We start from the raw sequence: 16,511 nt of genomic DNA, 5'->3' as shown, positions 1-16,511 counted from the left end.
AACGGCTTTCCACTTTTAGCTATTAGCTTAGCCACTTGAAAGCTAGCTCGAACCGATGATATATTCAGTTGTTTCTGTTGTAAAAAAGAATTCTGCTGAGTTGTCAGTACATGTTTCAGTTTAGCTATTTTATCTGACCTCACCTGCAATCAGGCAATCAAATTTCTCCTTGTGGCGCGAGTCGTTATGGCGGCGCACACTGTATTCCTTGAAAACAGAGATTGACTCTTGACATATGAGACAGACGGCCTTTTCCTTACACTGCACAAAAAGTCATCCGAGGTCCACTGTTGACTGAATATCCTGCACTCTGAGTCAGTTTTCCTTTTTTTCGACATCACATCTGGTATGCTGGTCTCAAAAAGTACACGAAGCACATGACGTGTCGTTTATGTCAACGGCGGGAAAGAACCTATTGCGTTTTTTTTGTTTGGATGTGGCCAATTTTGTTTTTTTTACTATTTCTTTTCCAATACAATACAATTAGTACTGTTTGAAGAGGTAGAGGGGCCAGACAGCATGGACTGCTGTTGTAGTTAAAGGGGCCAGTAAAATGAAAGCAGCGGGCTGTAGTTTGATGATCCCTTATGTAGACTATCCAAAGCCACCCTGATCCAAATAGTGCTTGGACCAGAAAGATGCCCTGACATCCCAGTTACAATACAAAATTTAAGCTTCAGTGCTCATCTGGAACCTTGGTAGGTCTTGCCATAATGATTTACTCATAATATGATTTCAGAGACCAATTACAAGCAATAGAACTACAGTGCCGTTTGGAAGCTGAAGTACTACATACTGCAGAAGATTTACATGAGCCACAGCTCACCAACTCAAACGCAGAGTATCGGTTTCTGAAGGACACAGAGAATGAAATTCTCTTCTTTTGGAATGGAATGCACACATTCATAGCAATATTAGTGGATGCCAGTTACAGGGAACAAAATTCTCTTCTCTGGGGATGGAATGTACATTTGCAAAGCAACAGCGGTGGAAACCAGTTACAGGTACTTTCCTGTCACCCTATGCATCAACACTCTTAAAAAAGATGGTTCTTGATGGGTTCTTTATTGAAGGCACTGTGTTCTATTCAGGATCATGAGTTCTGTATAGAGCCACTGCACGCATAAATGGTTCTTTACATGGAGAAATGGTTGTTCAGATTGATGGAGAAAGTGTTATGTATGGTTCTAAAAAAATGTAACTAAAAACGTAGAATTAGCACCAAAAAGGTTTGTTACAATGTCAAGTTTGTAACAGTGGAAGAACCCTTTCTGGTGCTATTTACAATCATTTTCAAAACCATCAACAGCACATTCTCCATCAATCTGAGCAGCGATTTTATCATGCAAAGAACCATTTAAACATACAAAGAGTTCTTTGAGTGTTCATGGTTCTATATAGAACCACTGTGTGAAGAAATGAAATGGTTCTTCAGACTGATGGAGAATATGCTGTAGATGGTTCTATATAACACTCAAAATGGTTCTACTATGGTTACAATGTCAAGCTTGTAACAACAGAAGATCACTTGTGGGTGCTGTAGAGAACGCTGCACAAGAAGGTTCTATATAGAACCTTCTTTTTTGATCATTCATGCACTTTTTCATCAGTCTGAAGAACCCTTTCATTATGCAAAGAACTATATAATCATACAAAGGGTTCTTTAAGTGTTCATGGTTCTATACAGAACCATTTTTTGCTGCAGAAGTTAAGCTCCATAGCAGAGCATTTTAAACTGAAAAATGAATGGTACTCTGAACAAACATTCTAGCGGTCTGATATGAATATTACAAATATTTTGACAATTATTTTGATATTTTCTCATTATGTTGAACAAGATTTTTGCCAACAAACAACACAAAAGAGTTCATGGGGTTTTGATTGCTTCAGATTGGTCTAAGTTAGGGGTGGCAACCCAAATGTTAAGAAGAGCCATTTTGTCCTTTTAGCAAAAATCAAACCACCTTGGGAGCCTCAACATTATATGTCCATTTTACCATCTTGGCAGTAAATATGTCTCAGTATGTGCTAATGTGTTAGTATAGGCTAACAAATTTAATATAGATGGAAACACAAACACACTTTGCACTGCTTTAAGCTTCAGGTCAGATATAGCCACTTTTCTGGCATCTCCAGCAGGAAACATTTCCCAACAGTAGAACATTCTTGTAAAATATCTCTCAATGTTCAACTTTTTACGAGGCTGAAGTCACTTCCAGCTTCTTGTTCGAATTTTCCTGTTCCACCTTAAATGGTGCCTCAGGCACCAGAATGTAACTGCGACACCATTTAAGGTGGAACAGGAAAAGTTGAACAATAAGCTGTGAATGAGAAGCAATTTCAGCTTCACAATGTTTAATTGTTTGACTGTTTCTCGTCACAGATTAAATGTATCAGGAAACCAGCTGGAATGAATGCAAATAAGTCTATTCATCCCCAAATAATTCATGTTCATCTTAAACCTTTCTCTTTGCCTATTCATTTGCTATTAGCTAGGCAATATTGTTGTCTGTGTTGCTATGGTGACCAGCAGTCTTTGCACCAACCTTCAGGGTTGCAGTTGTACATTAACTCAAGACCATTTATTGTCAACACACTTAAAATGTAAGAGAAATTTGGCGATAATATAGCTTATTACTAAATCTGCAGCTCTTTCAATTTAAAAAACATGCCCGCTTTTAGTCTGTCAGCCTTACATCACAGACATGAGCAGCCTGCAAAGTTCTTCAAAATAACAAGACCACACATTCATGAATGCAAAAGCTTAGCACTTAGCACTCAACAATTCTGTTTAAAAAAAAAAAGAACAAATCTGTCGTTTTACCTTTCAGTAATGTAGCTGCTATGTAGAATGTGTCTACATGAATGCAAATGAAACAAATCTATGAGCGTGCTGTCATGGCTGAGCTCACCTGAGTTGAAAAATCAACAAACAGTGCCTACGCAGAGGGAAATTAATGTGAGCTGACTCATTCTCAGCAGATCTATATCTAAGCAGACTCACATCTGAAGAATTGTTTCCAGGTTTAAGAAAAACCTACATCATCAACGAGAAGTCACTACAAAATGGCAACAGGGAAAAACGTACATTCTTTTACATTGACTGAGCACTCATATACTAACCCAAAACACAAGCTCCAACGCGCAAAGCAGGTGCTAACCAATGAACGTTTTAATGAAATGCTCCTATATGTATACTATGTTCTTCAAAATACTCAGAAATTGCTTAACATTGAATTATAGTCACTAATTATATAATATTTCTAAAAAGATAGCTTGAATGCATCAAAGAGCAACCTTGAAAATAACAGTATATTTGTTAAAAGGTACAAGTACTGCTACATTGTTTTCCCACTTACAGTGATTATGCTTGGGCCTCTTATTACTATGTACATAACAAGAGGTCCAACTTATTTATACATGATTCATCTTACAACTGAGTAAAGGTTGAGCATAAACATCAGACAGGTGGGCAGTTTGAGTTAACCATATGCACTAAAATTAATTGTCATGGAAAAAGAAACTATATACAGTCATAAGCAAAAGTTCTGCTGATTTTCTGAGTGAAGATAACTTACAGGGAACAAACTTAAATATGGGATATTTCCACAAATTTCTGTGCTTGATATTTTAACAAATTAGGAGAAATTAGGACTTTTGCACAGGTCACATTCTATGTTTTATATTTTCCCCAATATGCCATATTCAGCAAATAAACATTAATTATGCATAAAAATATGCAGTAATGTAGATGAGGTGTCAGCTTATTTTCACTTAGAAAATCAACAAAACAAGTTGTAATTTGGCCAAACTTTTTTATACGACTATCTGAACTCTACTTTTTTAATGGGCAGTTTGCTGCTATTTCCCGAGTTGGCCCTGCCATTGGCATTGCACACTGAAAAACGCCATTGTCACAATGGAAATATCACAATGAAAAAAGCTTGAAGGAGCGTTATATTATGTTTCCCAGCTGTTTATGGCTTTGTATATGTAGCCCATCAGTAGTTTATGCTAGTAAATGGCACAGAAATCTTCAACATTCAGCTAGTTTGGTTTTGTGCTCTGAGGTTCAATAAGGCAGTCATGAGACTGCAGTCAGTGCAGGAAGGCATCCGAGCGGCCTTCACATAGAGGCTCAGAGGAAGCTGTTGTCGCTGGAGACATAGGAGAAGCCACTGAAGGCGTTGGAGCTGCTGGCAGCCAGGCTGGGGGTCAGCTCTGGAGTGCGGCCAACAGAGTTTGGCACCACCTCTCTGGTGAACTCTGGGTCAATGTGCTGTAGGTCAGCTGGACCTCTCTGGGGAAATGAAGAAATACAGTCAACGGTGATACAAACTGAACAGAATGAATACAATCATTAATATTGTTCATTATATATTAGAAGAAGAAGAAGAAAAAAAAAAGAAAAAAAATATATATATATATGATGAAAAAATTAACTATTTAAGAAGGAATGGGAGGAAAAATCAAACAATTGGCTAAAAAAGTAAAATAAAACATAACACGTAGACTGTTATCTACAAGTACTGAAATCCACATGAAAAGTATATCTTAAAGTCATTTATTATGTTAACTGTAACACATCATCATATTGCCCACCCATTGTTATTAAGCTACTATTATGTAATAATTGCACATTCACAATTATGATTATATATAGTCACTGTAGCTAATCAGGATTATATGATACTTTGTCATAATGAAATAATACAATGTGTGATTAAATGATGATCAAAAACCACTTATAACCTCTGAAAATGATTTTCTGGTTCTTTTCAAGTGGGAATTCCACTGATTTTTAAAAGATTTCTGCATAATTTTTTCCTAGTCATTCAGAGTGTGATGTGAAATAGTTCTAGAGACATTTACTGACTCAGATTTATTTAGAGTGGTAGTGATAGGAACCAAGGGTTGCGCAAATGTAGCCATTTCATCTGTTATCCAAAACTACCAGTTAGCCAGGGCATGTTTTTATATCATCTCTGTCCAAAGAAAAAGATGTATCTCCATTATTTTTCTAAAAAAGTTCAACACAGTAGGTGTCCTTTACATTGTAGTACACCAGTTTACATCAGTACAAATGTACCAAAATCACTTCAGATAAAATCTCGTTACATTTCTGCCTTCTCCTGCAAAGTTATTATTTTGGACCATATGTAATATGTAATGTTGATAATGATTAAATAAATGCTCTTCCTGAAAAAATTAGTCTTCACACACCATGAAAGAAAACATTTTCGACCAAAAGCTTCCTGTAATACAGTGTCACTGACCATTTCATGTAGTAGTAAGAGATGTAGCTTTAAGAAACATCTGATTCCTATTACCACAATGAGCAAATTCATTTCACATCAAACCACTCTGAATGACTTTGTTACATTTTAATGACGGAGCTGTGCAGCTGTGCTCTTTAAGCGTAAAACTGCTTTGCTGTACAATCACGTTCTTGATTCAGTGTTCCAACCTACCACATTTGGGTTATATGGTGGAGTGATGTGCTTGTGGTAGAGGTCATCCCAGTTAATGGGGCTGAAGAACACATGATTTTTAATCTCCAGCTGCAAATCAAAACAATGCATACATTTCATTAATAGTTACACAAAGCAACTGTAAGGCTTTACAAAACATTGAATACAAAAATCGAATTTAACCTAATATGAAATTGTACTGGATAACTCCGTTATTGTCTAAATATCTAAATTTAGATGTGTTATAAATATCAAATTTCTTTGTTAAGCATGTGTGAAAGGTCATACTATAAGGATAGTTCAGGTATAGGTTTTTTAGTTGTGTAATTAATCTAACATAAGAATGGTGGCAAACGTCTAGCAATAACAATACAGTTCAACTTAGTAGTGCGGCACTTAAAACTGGAACCTCAAGCATTATGCAGAATGACTAAAGTCATTACGGTTTCTAATGTACTTGAATAGGATTTTTCCAGCATTCTGTAAAGGTTGTCCAACTTGAGATAAAAGACCTGAGCTCTACTTACAAAATCAGCGATGGCCCCTAATCGCCGGTGCTGGTCTTTCTGCAGAAGCCCGTGCAGCAGGTGACACACCGCATCAGATTTACCAGGAGGCATCTGCAGGGGCTTGTATAGGATGGCATCATACATCTCAGCTACATCTCGGCGGTAGAAAGGAGGCTGTACGAGACACAAATCACAAAAGAAAATTCTAAATCTGCCGAATTTCATATGGTCTCATGTAACATTGAAGCAAGATAGATTTGACTAATCTAATCCAAGATTTTACTGTTCTACTGTTCACTCAGATTGTTATGCTGATAACAATCTAAGAACCTTTTCAGGAGAATAAAAACCTTGTTAACTTTAATGCATGTTCATTTTGCAGCATTTCCACTGGTCCGATCATAACTAGATGTTCATACAATGTAAATAGCAGCTAGCATTTTCAAATAGCATAAAAAAGTAAGAGAATAGTGTTAAAAAATAGTTAAAAGGTATTGATATGACAGTGACAAATTATTACTGAAACTTACTAAGCTGAATAGCATTTCATACAGCACGGCTCCTAAGCACCACCAGTCCACCGTGCGGTCATATGGCTCTTTCCGAAGCACCTCCGGGGCCAGGTACTAAGACAAAGAGGGAAATCATATGACAGAGATCAAAGCCGAATCCAGTAACATCTATTTATATTCTTGCTCTGCTCACCTCAGGCGTTCCGCAAAACGTCGAAGTGGTGGCTTCTGGTTCCAATCCTTCTTTACACAAGCCAAAATCAGTCAGAACCACATGACCCTAGAAGAGGGCAAGACAGTTAGTGTAAAACAACCATAAGATCATTTCAGGACGTGTGGAACACATCAGCATCAAAGATAATTAGGTTCCTTACCTGAGCATCCAATAGAATGTTTTCTGGTTTCAAATCCCTGTATGAGTACATTAAAGAGCAGAAAGAAGGTCAGTACTGCTGGAGTTTTTAAACACTGTGTCCACTCACTGTCCACTCTATTATACACTCCTACCTTGTTGGTCCCTCCTTGTAGATGTAGTAAAGTCGGGACTAAAGTCTATAATTATAGAGCTACAAAGTGTTCCTATATGGTCAGTGGATCTTATAAAGTGGACGAAGAGCGTAGATACAAGGTAGGTTTACTTAATAAAGTGACTGGTCAGTGTATATATTATATATTATATAGTCTGCATATCAGACTATATAACTGTCAGTGTAAAAACTGAAACATATGCAAATCTGCCGCTAATTATTACTAATTAGCTATCATTGTGACCTTAGAGAATATAGTGTAAAAAAAACTGGCCTCAGTCACTGACCTGTAAATGATATTGAGGGAATGGAGGTAGCCGATTGCACTGGCCACCTCAGCGGTGTAGAAGCGGGCTCGTGCTTCAGAGAAACATCGCTCTCTCTGAAGATGGAAGAATAACTGGAGAGAAAGAAAAGAAACATACTATTTAAATCTGAACTATATTTGAACTTTGTTATCCACACAGAAAATGTGGTATAACGAGACAACCTGAGAGCAAACATGTCTCATGATAAGAACTCATGTAACACATGCGTGCCAGGGACTCACTCACCTCTCCTCCGTTGACATAGTCGAGGACGAAATAAAGCTTCTCTGAGGTTTGAAATGAATAGTGGAGGCCTACCAGGAACGGATGCTTCAGGCTCTTCAGCAGCACATTCCTCTCCGCCATTATATTCTTTTGCTAGAAGACAAAGATCAGCTAGGTCTGTCACAGTTACTTTATCAAACCCAGCGGCTCGTGAGTAAACAGCAGACAGAGGTGGACTCTCATTACAGTACTTGAGTATACTTTTCGCTATAGAGGTACTTTTAGAATGAAATCACAATACTTTTACATTGCTACTTTCATTTTAATAACCTTACAGAGTGAAAATAAATTATGAGTGTCTCAGCTCATGAATCCATTCGAAGAGAGTGCAGTTACATTTACAAGATTCAGTTCTGAAAGCCGATCAAAACTTTGTAAGGGGTTAAACTCAGTTGCTTGATTTTTTAAAAATCATTCCTAAAATTTGACCTTGTTGATTAATCAACAGTAATTCACTGGCTATTGAATAAAAATGATGCATAATGCAGTTTATATGCATGTTGTGCCAAATATTGTTTCATGTGTTTTTAATAAAGTCCATTCTTACTGTATTCCCCTTAAAAAACTATGATAAATAATTTTTCTAAGCAGTTTATTCAATTACAGATATATTAAAAATATAACATGCATTTAAAAAACTCTCATTACCAGATTAGTTGTAAAAGTAGATTACTTGGTTACTAATATAATTGATAATATGACCTCTGATTACTCGATTAATCAACAATATAGATTGCTTTATTATGAGTTCAATCAATAATATAATATGGCCTAAAAAACCTCTTGATTATACATTTAGTCAAGATAATAGATAGCTTGATAACATAAAATATAATGTATAATATTAATATAATTAATATGTAATGCACAATAAAAAAAATCAAAATACACATTTAGCCTATGAATCCAATCAATGATATAATATCACCTTGGTTATTGATCACAACAGATTACTCAATGACTAATCCAATCAATAATACACTATGGATGAAAAAATTCTGATAGTTTGATAAATTGTCAAAATATATAACTAATATTATTAATAACTTAATAACAAATATAATCAATAACATAATATGTCCCTAAAATCAAAACTTTATTTGATTAATCATGAAAATAAATCACTCCATTATAAATATAAGCAATCATATTATATAGTCTTGTGATGGCTTGATTAGTGTGAAGGCTTAGGCTGATTACTCCATCACTAAATACAATCTATAATGTAGATAATATGATAATAATATAGTCTTTATTCAGTTAATAAACAATACAAATTACCCAATGACTAATGTAACTGATATTATGATTTGGCCTTTTTGAATAACTCTGATGACTCAATTATTTGTCCTTTTAACATATTACTAATGTAATGGATAGCATGTTATGGTCTTTAAAAATGGGATAACTTAATTAATCATCAAAACAGATTATGTGATATCTAATATAATGGAGAATTTAATATGGCCTTAAATCAAAACTCTAATTATTAGATTGATCATCAGAATAGATTACTCATTTATGACTATATAATTAACAACTGTGATGTCTCAATTAGGGCAAATTGCTACTTTCATTTTAATAACTAGAGTAAAAATAAATTGAGTGTCTCATAATTTGAAGAGAGTGCAGTTACATTTACAAGATTCAGTTCTAAAAGCCAATCAAAACTTTGTAACTTTGTAAACTTTGTAAACTCAATTGCTTGATTATTTAAAAATCATTCCTGAAATTTGACCTTGTTGGTTAAAACTGACAATAAATATGGTTAAATATTACTGAACTGTACATTGTTTGATTTGACATTCAGCTGTTGACTACATAAGATATTGATATAACTACTAGGCTACTTCAGTAAACAGTATATGGCACTGAATCATAATGCAAGTTATACATTATGATGTTTGGACGTTTGCTTAGGAACTGGACCTTATTAAATTTTAATTAAAGAGCCCTGATCTATAATATATGTCCTTTGGAAAAAAAAGCAGGTTGCTCAATTAATAAACAATATAGATTACTCAAAAAAAAAGCTGTGTCATTTTGATTATTACTAAAATAATGGGTAAAATCTTCTGGCCCTTAAAAAACTGGACAACTCAATTAATCAAAATAGATTATTCAGTAACAAAAATAGTTGATAATATAATGTGTCCTTCAAAAGCTCAGATTTTGCAATTAATCAACAATATATACAGCTCAATTTCATTTTCATTTCTTTTAATCTGGCTACACTGTTAATCATAAAAATAGATGACTCGATTACTAATATAATCAATAGTGACCACCCTAGACAGAACAGCATTGTCCAACAGTGCCTTCACTATGAACAACAAGCAACAATGGTACAGTGTGGAGAGCGTTCAGGAGAGATGCCGTTAGCATCTGCTCAAACACTGGTTCATTCTTGTTATTTTCGCTTATTTGAGACAATGGACTCATATGACTTACACAGCACTAGTGCATTACAAATAGCACATTTAGCAGGATTTCAACCCATTTCACAACTCATTTGACATTGCAACATGGAAAATGTGAAAGCAGCACCCACAGGCACAGACACATTAAAAGAAAAGTTAAGAAGTATGTGGCTAGCAGCTATAAATGATTGCCATGGTGCAAAGGACAGAACAAACTGATTAGATTAGATCAGCGGAACAGCAACAAATGAGTCAGTGTCCACTTTTGCTGTTAATTCATTCCAATGTCAAACAAAAAACTCAAAATAATGGCACACAGAAAGGTGCTGAAAAGGTGAGCCATGCCAACCTCTTTTTTCTTCAAGATGACTTTTTTCTGAAGAACCTTCACGGCATAAAATTTTCCATCCGCTTTGAGTTTGGCCAGGAGCACCTGCAGTTGATAATGTCAAACTGTCTATTATTGCTTTGGACCAAAAAAAAAAGCTGTAAATTCTAAATCTTCTCCAGTATATTCAAAAAATAGCACAGTAAACAAAGTTCAGCAGGCATCCTATTAAGAAGTTAATCATTCCTCAAGTCGTATTACAAGCTTTCTGCAGCACACTTACTTTTCCAAAGGTTCCTTTCCCAATCACAGCAAGGAAATCAAAGTCAGTGGGTTTGGCACTGAAAGTGAACAAGGCCCAAAAATGAGCAGTTATAATATACGCGGTATTCTTGCACATAGGTCAAAATCGTTCTAGTTTACAGTTTAAAGACCGTTGAAGGTCATGTTTCCACACAGGTCTATGAGAACATTGTGTATATGTTTTGTACAAATGCATCTTTTCCCTGTGTAATCCAGTGTTTTTAAGTTATAAAAGTGTATATAAGATGCTCAGGTATGTGCTTTTTTATGCGCAGCGAAACAGAAAACTCACTGAGGATTGGCTGAAGCTCCCAGATTCACATCGCTGGCCGTAGGGGACGATGGCTGAAGGACAAACGTTCAGTTATTCAAAATACAAACACAAGGCCATAAATTTAAGGTAAAGGTCTGAAAGCATTAAAAAAAGGACTTACTTGGTTATAATGTGCCATGTTTCTGTTCCATTCCGCTGTCCACCCAGTTCCCACAGGGCAGCAGAAGCTACATCAAAGCTGTGTTTCAAAGGCAAATGGTCAACATTTGATGACTCGACCACTATGAAAACTGTTGCCTTGCTGAATACACAGACAGCGGCATCACAAAACTGGATCTTCAGGTTTGTGATATGAAACAAACCCATGAAGGGCATTGTAACAAACAGTTCCCATCAGGTTTACACAGTAAACACTGAATATCCATGTAAAGGAACTGGACAACTGGCCTCTATTTACTGCTATGCATGCAGAACATATGACAGACATAAAAAAAGCCTGATGTTACAAATAATGGAGTTTGAATGCATGAAAAATATGGAAAGCCATCGACTTAAACAGGTGTCAGGTATTTTAATATGGGAAATGCCACTCCTGGAGAGTCGTATAGGAGAACATAGATAGATAGATAGATAGATAGATAGATAGATAGATAGATAGATAGATAGATAGATAGATAGATAGATAGATAGATAGATAGATAGATAGATAGATAGATAGATAGATAGATAGATAGATAGACAGACAGACAGACAGACAGACAGACAGATAGATAGATAGATAGATAGGAATGGAAACATTGTACAGAAAATTGGACTCTCTGATTTTTACAATCATGATCAGATTATATTGCACCAGGTATGTTGCACATATCACTCATATGGTGTGTGAAATATCATAATAAAAAACAGCCAATGTAAAGGAGCTCAGGAGATGTACATATGAGATACGTGGGTATCTGCAGATGTGAATGTCTGTATATGTGCAGGTCAAGTAGACTTGCACTATAAAATATACTATAAAGCTATTATATACAGAATATTACAGAGTAATACAAGTATTTGTAAACAAGAATGAACTTGTACAGTAATGCAACATTATGCAGGAGGAGTTATACTGTAATCCTGTAAAGGAGGTTTGTTGGTTCAGTGTAAGTTTAAAGTGCGAGGTGTCCGCTCTGGTTAATGGACAGTACAGCTCTGGGGGGAAGAAAACACAACTTTTTCTTCACAGTGGTGGCGATGGCAACCAGGGGTCACAATGTCTACAACACAAAATACATCCATTTTATTTACTATCCAAAACAATCAACCTACTTGAGTTTTATAAGCTGATAATGATAAAACAGTGGTAATAGTATTTTTTTTTTTTTTTGGAAAAGACTTTTCCACCATGGCAAAAAAAGGAACAGAATCTTATCTCAAAACTATCATAAACGATGTGTGAAACCATAGACTGCAACAACTTTCTGTGAAGGAGCTTATATGAGCATTCAGACGTCTGGTTCCTATCACCACCACTGTGATCGGTCCTGAGCTGGTACGTTTTCTAGAACGTAACATTTCACATCAAACCAGTCTGAACGACTTTCCCATCCTAAAGGGCAACCCCATCAATTTTTCAAAATTTCTGCATAATGAAATGACACCTCAGCAAAACCATTCAGAGTACTTAACGGCGAAGTGAGAAGCTCCTGAGTCAGAATTGTTCACAGTGGTGAAAGGAACCAGACGTCTGAGGAGTTTAACGTCTTTAAAATCTTCCTCACTGACAGTTATTAAATGAAATGGTTCTGAGTGCACTGCCTGCTGTTATCCCATTATTTGATGTCAGTTTCGTAATGAATTTTCATGGTGGGGGGAAAAAAGCGGGTGTTCGAAGGCAAAAATAGCCCACTAAGAAAACTGACCACTCACTATTTTACCATCATTGATATTACACTTAAAAACTCATGTAGGTTCACTGGTAGTTTTGGACAGTAGAATTTGCAGGGCAGCCTTAAAAACCCCTGGTTCCTGTCACCAGCACCACTGTAAGGAGGTAGTAGTCAGTAAGCTTACTCGGCAAAACTCCCCTGAATGACTTTGTTTACATCTCAGCCATTAAACGGTGCAGAAAGTCGGATAAAGCGGCGGAATTGCCCTTTAACAATTCCTCTAACGGCAAAAAGAGCGACCTAAAAGTTGTTCATTTTCATTAAATGCCAGTATAAAATGGTTTACCCTGTTATAAGTACAAAATGCATGAATCGGTTATAGGGAAAGACAATTTGAGGAAAGTGGGAAGCAAGACGTTAAACAGCAATAGAAACGTGCCTTCCTCGGTTTCTTGCTGTAGAGCGCAGAGAGAGATAAGAGCAGCAAAGCGATCAAACTGTAAACAAGACGTGACGGAGCTTTTTTTCCAGAGAGCGCTCATATTAACAAACAGGCGTTTTCCACCGAGGAGAGAGCTGATATAGATCTGATTAACGCTTCTAGCGCTTGTGCAAGGCTAGTATAACACTGTCCGCGCCTCCGCTGTGTTTGAGAGAGAGAGAGAGAGAGAGAGAGAGGGAGAGAGTTGGTTTTACCTGTGTCAGTGAAATCCGGACTGAGACGGTTGTAGTTTCTTCATCAGCCTCTCGTCGCCACAAATGCAGCGACTTTATGGTGAGTGAATGATCAACTAAACTGTACAGGCTGGAGGAACTGGGCTGGGGCAGCTAGCGCGCGCCGTTTGTATTCAGCACCTTGTGGGGACGAAGTGTCCCCAGGATGATGAAAATCTTTGGCTCCTCTCCAGGAAGGAAAAGGCTTCTTTTTACTAGGACTGCAGCGATTACTAGCAAGAAAGTAAAAGAAACCAGAGGTTAGCTGCTGTTTCCCGAAATGAAAGAGGATTCCTCCGATTTGTCAAAGTTACATAATTCAGTTTAAATGTTGTGATGTAAACAAAGTGGCTTGATGTGAGATGTCTTTGCAGTGGTGGTGATAGGAACCAGAGGTCACAATGTCAACAACACAAACAGAGTCATTTGATTTACTATCCAAAACCAGCAGTGAGTCTATGTGTTCTCTCGTTTTCACATGTAATGTTGATGGTAACACTTTACAAAACTGTTTCTTAGTTCGTAAGTAACTAATCAGGACCTAATGAGAAGTGCTGCATTAATGCTTAAGTAACTACTCTTAACCAAGAACTGGGAGTTAACTGTTCAGTAGGTAATAGTGAACTAATGATTAGGGTAGTTCACTATTAACTAAACAATAACTACTGAGTCTCATCGATAATTACTTACTAACTATGGTTTCTTAGAATAGCTACTCATCAATTACAGATCAATTCTACATGAATTGCTCAATAGCTGAGTTTGACAGGGTTCCTGCTGAACTATTAACTGATGCCGTGTATTCCAACACTTCTAATAGTAGTGAAATACACTACACAGTGTGCAGTCTCTACATTATAATTAATTATACCCTCCATTTCTATTCATAGAGACAGGTATGCTCAGAGAAGGCTAGGGCATCACACCACACTGTACTGACTGGTGCCCCTCATGTATTTGTTTTGATCAGAAACCTTAAAAGGCTAATCTTCATATTTGGCAGTGTGAACCAATTGGCACATCAGCCTACAAATGGGACAACTGCTAAAACACTTCAGTATTCAGTAGACCAGCCTGCTTATCTCTTGTCTTTAGAAATGAAAACACCTTTTCTGCAGGAGCACATGTTTCGTCTGAACAGTAGTTCTTATTTAATGTCCTCTTGAGGGCATGTAATTACTGTCAGTCAGATAATGAATGAGGTGTTGCTGTTTTTCATTGGGAGCTAAGAATAATCAGGAATAATGTAAAATGAAACAATGGCAACTCATAACTAATGAACTAGGTGTTAATGAAGATCTGGAACAGTATTAAAAAGTAAAACCCATGGTAACTCATTATTTATTAACTAGGAGTCAATCATGATCAGGAACAGTATTATAAAGTGAGGCACATGGTAACTCATCATTAATGAACGAGGAGTTAATGATGATCAGGAACAGTATTATAAAGTGAAACACATGGTAACTCTCTATTATGGAACTAGGAGTTAATGATGATCAGGAAGAGTATTATAAATTGAACTACATTAGAAATAAAAACCTCTAAAGAAACAGTGCATTGTAGTATAAACGTATTAATAAAGAGGTTTTGAAAAAAGTAAGAGTAAATAAGTTGTTTATTAAGTCATTTTTTATTTGTGAACAGTCCAAATGTGAAAACATCCCTGGGTTAGCAATCTATATCACTGAAAATAACACATCCAAACAAAATGAAATCAAAGTCATTACTACTGAAGAAGAAAGTCTAAGAGCTAAGACTGATTACAGTATGTTCTGCTAGTACATAATTACACAACTTTCTGTTTCTTATCTGAGGCACAAAGTTTTACTGCCTATTATCTTAGCTCACATTAACTAAATGAACTAGCTAGCTAGCATGCACTCATAACAGCACATGAGCCATAGCATTTAATAAAGCACTAACGTGCTTATAATTCTGAAACAACACGGTAAAACATAAATTGTACAAGAAGACCAAACCTACGTAGCTCAGATTAGTTAGCAAGTCAGCTAACTGTGTCTTTACAATAGTGCTGCAGTCTGAATAAAACCTAGCCTGGGGGTCTAACGTTACCATGAGTCTGATTCTCTCATCGTACATCAGAAGAGGTTTTGACACATAAAATAATAAACATTTTAGAGTTCTGCTGAATTAAGTAAACTTACATTTACCAGTAGAGTTGCACAGGACTCTTATTTTGATAGTTTTGGTGTTTCTGTTGAGCGCCCATGAGGTTTTTGCGAGTGCTGGTAAAAGAGAACAGTTAATCCTGCGTTCGCAGTGGATTAGTTTGATAATTCTGCTCATACTTTAATTCTTATTCGCTGTATCTTGATGTACAATGAAAGAATCAGACTCATGGTAAACCTCCGGGCCACTAATTTGAGACTTTTGATTCACATTCAAGGATGATGTTCTGTTATGAGTGCATGCTAGCTAGCTAGTTTATTTAGTTAATGTGAGCTAAGCTAATAGGCAATAAAACTTTGCGCCCCAGATATGAAACAGAAAGTTGTGTAATTATGTACTAGCAGAACATACTGTAATCATTCTCAGCTCTTAGACTTTCTCCTTCGGGAGAAATGATGTAGATGGCTAACCCAGGGACGTTTTCACATTTGGACTGTTCACAAATAAAAAAGACTGAATAAACAACTTATTTACTCTTACTTTTTTTCAAAATCTATTCATACTTTTGTACTACAGTGTATTGTTTCTTTAGGAGTTTTTATTTCTAATGTAGTTCAATTTATAATACTGTTCCAGATCATCATTAACTCCTAGTTCGTTAACAGGGAGTTACCATGTGTTTCACTTTATACTGTTCCTGATAATCATTAACTCCTAATTAATAAATAATGACTTACCATGTGTTTCACTTTATAATACTGTTCCTGATCATCATTAACTCTTAGTTCATTAATTAGTGAGTTACCTTGTGTTTCACTTTACAATATTGTTCCTGATCATGATTAACTCCTAG

At 36.2% G+C, this 16,511-nt stretch overlaps 1 protein-coding gene across 1 annotated transcript; it reads right to left on the bottom strand.

Annotated features, from left to right (window-relative positions):
* Positions 1–2,563: 2,563 nt before the first annotated feature.
* Positions 2,564–13,626, bottom strand: sgk2a (serum/glucocorticoid regulated kinase 2a). The gene is made up of 13 exons (XM_017698251.2): positions 13,508–13,626; positions 11,098–11,175; positions 10,956–11,008; positions 10,644–10,701; positions 10,382–10,465; positions 7,574–7,705; positions 7,307–7,419; positions 6,867–6,903; positions 6,686–6,772; positions 6,511–6,606; positions 5,999–6,154; positions 5,472–5,561; positions 2,564–4,300 (listed from the first exon to the last, which is right to left on the bottom strand). The coding sequence occupies exons 2-13, from the start codon at positions 11,113–11,115 to the stop codon at positions 4,139–4,141; spliced, it is 1,086 nt and encodes a 361-aa protein (XP_017553740.1). The 5' UTR covers positions 11,116–11,175; positions 13,508–13,626; the 3' UTR covers positions 2,564–4,138.
* Between the last annotated feature and the right edge of the window lie 2,885 nt (positions 13,627–16,511).

Source organism: Pygocentrus nattereri, chromosome 9 (genome assembly GCF_015220715.1).
Source record: "Pygocentrus nattereri isolate fPygNat1 chromosome 9, fPygNat1.pri, whole genome shotgun sequence".
Lineage (NCBI taxonomy): Eukaryota > Metazoa > Chordata > Actinopteri > Characiformes > Serrasalmidae > Pygocentrus > Pygocentrus nattereri.
The sequence above is the reverse complement of the archived record's forward strand: the minus strand, read 5'-3'. Positions and strand labels throughout refer to the sequence as shown.

Bases quoted from the DNA above. Each gene is read 5' to 3' on its own strand.
- sgk2a (XM_017698251.2), bottom strand. The intron at 6,155-6,510 runs GTAAGTTTCAGT...TGTCTCGTACAG, and splicing joins ATGAAATGCTATTCAGCTTA to CCTCCTTTCTACCGCCGAGA. The intron at 4,301-5,471 runs GTAGGTTGGAAC...TCATTTCCCCAG, and splicing joins CACCATATAACCCAAATGTG to AGAGGTCCAGCTGACCTACA.